This window comes from Brassica oleracea, chromosome C7, assembly GCF_000695525.1.
Source record: "Brassica oleracea var. oleracea cultivar TO1000 chromosome C7, BOL, whole genome shotgun sequence".
In the NCBI taxonomy this organism is placed as follows: Eukaryota; Viridiplantae; Streptophyta; class Magnoliopsida; order Brassicales; family Brassicaceae; genus Brassica; species Brassica oleracea.
Window position 1 is genome coordinate 3,316,309 of NC_027754.1, and position 6,625 is coordinate 3,322,933.

The window sequence follows — 6,625 nt, forward strand, 5'->3', positions numbered from 1 at the left end:
CTCTGATAAGCTCTTGAAAATTGGATCTAATCCAGACGTTTTTGGCAGAAGAGGTCCTTGCAGCAGTAACAACTTCTCTCAAAACCAGAGCTTCATCAATAGCGGCGATGAGACGTTGGGACAGACAAAACCCTTTAATTAATATTCTATGATCACCTTGGTGAGGGTTTTATGCCTCTTTCTCAACCACCAAACGTGCTTCATCCAACCAAAATTTTTATCTTTAACCCAACGTGATCAACATGCAATCCATAGTGATAGGAAGCTATTTTGCAAAGAAGATTTTGATGATTAAAAGTTAAAATCTCTTCTGAAGTGATATGCATGCAACTTAAGGTGAGATGATATCTAATGTTTTTTTATTTAATGTCCTCATATCCGAGGAATGCTATTGAAACTTATTCATTGAAGTTTTTGGAGCTACAACTTACCGAAGGACTGTCATTATATTCATCTTGACCAGTCCATTCTTAACATACACCTTAAATAAACCCTATTATTCATATTCACAAGCTTGTCAGCCTCAATCATCATGACAAATGCATTCTTGTTGAGGAAAATTCCAAAACCAAGTTTTTCTTTATCTCAGACACATGCTTTACGTTTTGCAGAGTGACTTCATATCCATATATCATCTTCAAAACCACTTTACAGTGAACTTCAATCTTGAATTATTATGAGTTACCCATTAACAACTGCTCCTGAGTTTTGCTCTTCTGATAGGTGCTGAACATCAACCTATCGGTACAAATGGAGGTGTTAGCTCTTGTATCATACCATCGTTCCTTAGGGTGTTGTTTTCAACCATTTTGACCTCAGTCACCACTACACAAAGGTTTTGTTTAGCAAGATTGGTTTGAGCCTTCTCATCATTGATCTTTATATGCGTTGCGCATGAGACTTGTGTCCAATATTTTTGTAGTAGTGACACTTCCCCTTGAACTTTTCTACATTTGCTTCAGCGGCTTTTTAAGTTTGTTCCAAAAGCCATCAAGGGTGCAGCCATTTTGCAAGACTTAGCAGAAGAGTTAGACTTTTTCTTTTCCTTTTCCTTTCATCTCAGCCATGTTAACATTGTGCTTTTTAATGAAGAGCTTGTCAGAAATTCGATTCCTGGATTCCATCTGAAGCTTCATGATGACGTATTCAAGATTGATTTTCTTCTTTTTGTGCTTCAAGTAGTTTTTGATTGTTAGCCACCAGGGAGCCATATTTTAATGAGAGAAGATAACAATTATCCGCCCAAGTACCGTACATTCAACCATATTCACAACATAGATAATGAAATGCTAAAAAGGAGAAACATGCATTTTATTTAGATAAATTAAATAAGTTGGGAAGCCACTAAACAAAAGAACTCTTAAGCATGCTCTTTCTTTACCATCACAATTGTTTGAAAGCTTCGCTGTCACTTACTCCATCGCCTCCAGTTTGATCTTCTTAGATCCACCATGTATATTGCTGCTTAGTTTGTGATATTTGTTTTTAATCCTTGCACGATACCTCTCATCTCTTTCTTTTTTCGTCTCATTCTTGTAGTGAGATGACATATGTGCAGCAAATTTCTTTGAAGTGTTAAACACACTGTTGCACTTGGGACATGTATATGGACCGTATTTCTCATATGGAAAACTATGTGTCCGACCATCATATTGAACATCTTAACTTCTCCCGTCTTCATCAGAATTGTAATCATGAGATTTGTTTGGTTTAGGGCTTTTCCTTGACGATTGACCTTCTTGGAGAACATGTCGGTCATGGTTGTACTTTGATGAAGAAGAAAACATGTCCAGATGCTGACGATAAGGAGAGTCTTGGCGAGGAATGGCATTAACAGGCTTAGGGTTCAAGATCCCACAGTTTTTATCAAGAAAGGTTGGACGATAAGATGTAGGACGATTCCACATATTGGTTTTAAAATCCATGTCATGTTGGACACGTGCAATATCATTTTGGATATTGTAAATTTGATTGCTAGGAACAATTGCAGAAAACCTATTTGTAATTGTTTGGGTGAAAGAGACTTGAGAATATAGAGGATTATTTGTCATAGGAAAACAATTAACACCAAGAACAGAATCACTTTCACTCCTCATATGATAATTCATATATGAATTGTTCAATCCAAAAGAAGACGAAGAGACATGTGAATTTTGGTAGCAAGAAAAAGAGGGACAAGAAGAGAATAAACCTCTATGGTTCATGTGATCAGAGGTAGTGAATATCGATCGAGTTGTTTTGGAATTATGATTCTTGAAGTTGGGAACAAAACCATGATAGTTTGTATTATCATCCCCATAAGAGCTGAATCTGTTTGGGTTTGAAGACATTTTGAAAGATAGATAGTATTTTACATGGGTGCTTATGCATCCTTTTATAAAGCCTCCATTAAAAAAAAGAAGCTAAAAAAGATTTTTAAGAAAATTTAGTTTAAAATATGAAAGGAAAAATATCTACTCTAAATTATAAGTCAAATAAAAATCCTTAATTTCTTATTTAGTTTTCCAAAAATGTTTCTATTTATATGATAATATATGGATACAATAAAAAGTTGATTTGTTGTCATTTACATAGATTCGATAGTTAGTCTAGAAGGTAGATGATATCCAAATCTAGATTTTCTGTGTCAACATTTTAATGTTATTTACTTTAGGATGGATATACATTCCGGTGCGTGATTGACGTTTTCTTATCCATCTTTACTTTTTGTGGTATATATAGCTGTGATTTTGCTGACAAAAAAATATAATGGTGATTCTATAAAATGATTATATACATATATGATAATATACTTCTGAAAATATAATCACCATTATATATTCGATTAAATCTTTTTGTTAATGTAATTTCATATATGACCTAAATTTTGTATGTTTTTGTTTATATGAGATAATAGTTAAACATAGTATTTAAAATCTGGTGTTTTACATTGTGTAAATTTATAACAGTTTTTTTAATGTTTTGTTCGACGTAGTTCTTGTATAATGGTTTTTTTTTTTTTTTTTTTTTTTTTGACAGCAAGAAATTTACAGACTCATGTTGACTCTGTAAACCATATTGGTAACTCCGCATCCATGTGAACGACAAAGGACAGTTGCTTGCGTGCACTACGTGCTAAGCTATCCGCCCGAAGGTTCGCCGTCCGAGGTACATGGACGATGTCTGAGTTGAGGAAGTTTCCTTTGAGGAGTTTGATATCTTCCAAGTAGCTTCCAAATGCTGGCCATTCTTCTGGTTCCGAAACCATCTTCACCAATTGAGAACAATCCGTTGCAAACGTAACCTGGACCTGTCTTAAATTCCTCATACATTTCATTGCCCAAATCAAAGCCTCTATCTCCGAATGCAGGGGAGAGAGGCATGCCCTTACATTCCTTGCCCCCAGTAGACCCTCGAACCCCGGTAAAGTACTATGCCAGCCTTGCCCTGACATTAATTCTTTATCCTTCCATGATCCATCAATAAAACACCATCGACCTGATGTCTCTAAAGGAGGAATGGTTTGTACCGAAAGCCCCCTCCTTGGTTCATTTCTCACTTGTGCGTCTGCCCAGAGTGATGATTCCACTTCAGCCAATTTAAGAGTATCCCGCGGATCAATATCCAAATTACTATAAACTTTGTTATTTCGGGCTTTCCATATATACCATAAAATCCATGCAAAATGGTGGTCATCCATTTGCGGTTGTACTCTCCAAAAAAGATGATCCATATTAACAAATAAAGAGCTGATAGGGAAGATATTATGCGGTGAAGGAATCTTGGATAGTGCCCACACTTGACGTGCAGGAGGACATTCAAAAAATACATGATTTATTGATTCTTCCGGATCTCCACAACGAGCACAACATATATCTCCTCTGATCCCTCGTGCCTTTAAATTTTTCATCACCGATATACATCCTGATACCATTTGCCACAAGAAATGCCGTATCTTTGGTGGACACCGCACTTTCCAGCAGAAAGCTTTAAGTATATCCACTGTGGGGCCATTAAAAACAGGAGGTTTTAACCTATCAGGGTAAATACGTTCAACCTGATAACCTGATTGGACCGAATATTTTCCATTATTAGTAAAATGCCATCCATCCTTATCCTCCATCTGAATCCTACTTAAAGGGATACTTTCAATAATTCTTACATCCTTCGGATCCACTAGAGCCCTGATTGCCTGTATATTCCATGAACGAGATTCCTGATTGATGAGGGAATCCACTGTGAGTTCCGGATAAAAGTTGTGAAATTTTTTATTTGCTGGTCTCGGGCGAGTGGCTGGGATCCAAGGATCATTCCATACAGAGATAGATGATCCTGTTCCCACCCTTTTAATTAGTCCTTTACAAACCAGAGATCTAGCAGAAGTAATACTCTTCCAGCCATATGACGGGGAGTAAGATCGGATCGGTTCCAGGGGTGAAGCATTCCTGTAATACCGTCCTTTGAAAACTCTTGAAAAAAGAGTATTTGGTTTCTCAATTAGCCTCCATAGTTGCTTACCAAGCATTGCTGTATTAAAATCCATAAGATCCTTAAAGCCCAAACCACCATTATCTTTGGTTTCACACACTTTATCCCATGATTTCCAATGCATACCTCTTGCACTACCCCCTGGACTCCACCAAAATTGTGCTACAGCACCCGTCAGCTTCTTAACTGTAGCTTTTGGTAACCTATACACAGACATCACATGGTTTGGTAAGGCCGTAATCACCGATTTAATAATCACCTCCTTTCCACCTTTTGTAAAAAAACGAAAGGTCCATCCATTAACCCTTTTATTCAACCGCTCTTGAACAAATCCAAACACTTGTACCTTAGAGCCACCCAGACTTTCCGGCAAGCCTAAATAAGATCCCATTCCCCCTAGATTTTGGATTCCCAAAATATCTCTCAACTCTTGCCGAGTAGCTTCCTCAATCTTGTGTCCAAATTGAATTGACGATTTCTGGAAATTAATCTGTTGCCCTGAAGCAGTCTCATAATCCTTTAGAATCCTAAGAATAGTTTGACACTCTTCCTTGTTTGCCTTACAGAAAAACAAACTATCATCTACAAACTATCAATAATGGTTTATCTTTCTTAAGTAATTTACTGTATCAATATATAATGAATATCAATATATTCTTCCATATTTGGTACACAAGCTTCATAATTTAAAATAATTAAGCAGATAAACATCATTATTTTCAAAAAAAAAATTCTAGATAGTTTTAATTTCAACATTTTATTCAGTATTCCTGATATTATGTAAATTTAATAAAAACTCAAACAAATCTTAAGGTTGTATTAAAATTATTTACAATAGTATTTACTAAATTCAAATGAATATGTATATATTTTAAGTTTATATTTTTTTAATATCGAAAATATTAAATACCAAATAATTAAAGAGAAATTCCCTAAGATAGCACTATATTTTTTTTATCACAAATAAAGCATACAAGGATTAAAATTACCAAAATATGTTTCATTAAAGAGATAAAATACACTTATATTCATATGGTTAACTAATTAAGATATATAATATAGATTTTAGGGGTGGAGTTTATGATATTTAAAAAATAATAATTACAATTAATATTAAAAAATAGTTTCAAAGAAATATCCGGAAAACAAATATCTTCAGGATATGCATTCCAATCAGAGAAATCTCATTTTTAAATTGAGAATATTGTAATACTCTTTCCATTAGAGTATTCAAGGTCTATAGATTTCTGGTCCACAATTCTTATTTGATATAGACAATATTTTCTTGGTCTATTTGGACTTCAAACCAAACTTCTTACATACAATCGTCTAGATTTTCGTCTCATACATACGAATAACTCATTCGTAACTATGAAAGTTACTATTATGACTTTCTTTCTTGTCATATGAAATTACATCTTTTGGTTATGAAAAAGATTAGTAATTTGCTCAATAACACTTTAAATATGGTACTTCAAGACCAAACATATATGAGCATCTTAAATAAAATCCTTCAAGGATCTTTATGATAACATCTAATTTTAGATCTCCGATTTAGAATACATAAAGACAATATTGTCAAGAGCTTTCTTCCAAAATATAATTTTCTATAACTCTTTAGGAGTTTTTGATTATATTCAAATCAATGATTCTATTGATCTATAATCTCTTGATAAATATAAAGATATATTGATTAACTTCAAATATTTCATATATCCCATAAACATATTTCGATCGAATATGATTTTGATATCATCAATCCTTCAGGGATTCTATCTTTTAGGGATTCTATCTCTTAGGGCATTCAAATCAATAATTCTATTGATCTATAATCTCTTGATAAATATAAAGATATATTGATTAACTTCAAATATTTCATATATCCCATAAACATATTTCGATCGAATATGATTTTGATATCATCAATCCTTCAGGGATTCTATCTTTTAGGGATTCTATCTCTTAGGGACTATCAGTTTCCATTCATATATCCCATAAACATATTTCGATCGAATATGATTTTGATTTCATCAATCCTTCATGATTCTATCTTTTAGGGATTCTATCTCTTAGGGACTATCAGTTTCCAGTGGGTTTTATAATTCAAGTTATTCCTTTATTGTCAGACTAATAAGGAACATAAAAGTAGTTGCACCTA

General features: G+C 33.9%; 1 protein-coding gene across 1 annotated transcript; it reads right to left on the reverse strand.

Moving 5' to 3' along the window:
- Positions 1-1,344: 1,344 nt before the first annotated feature.
- On the reverse strand, positions 1,345-2,330 carry LOC106302379. The gene is given in 1 exon segment (XM_013738900.1): positions 1,345-2,330. A coding segment is annotated over 1 exon segment (918 nt). The 3' UTR covers positions 1,345-1,412.
- Between the last annotated feature and the right edge of the window lie 4,295 nt (positions 2,331-6,625).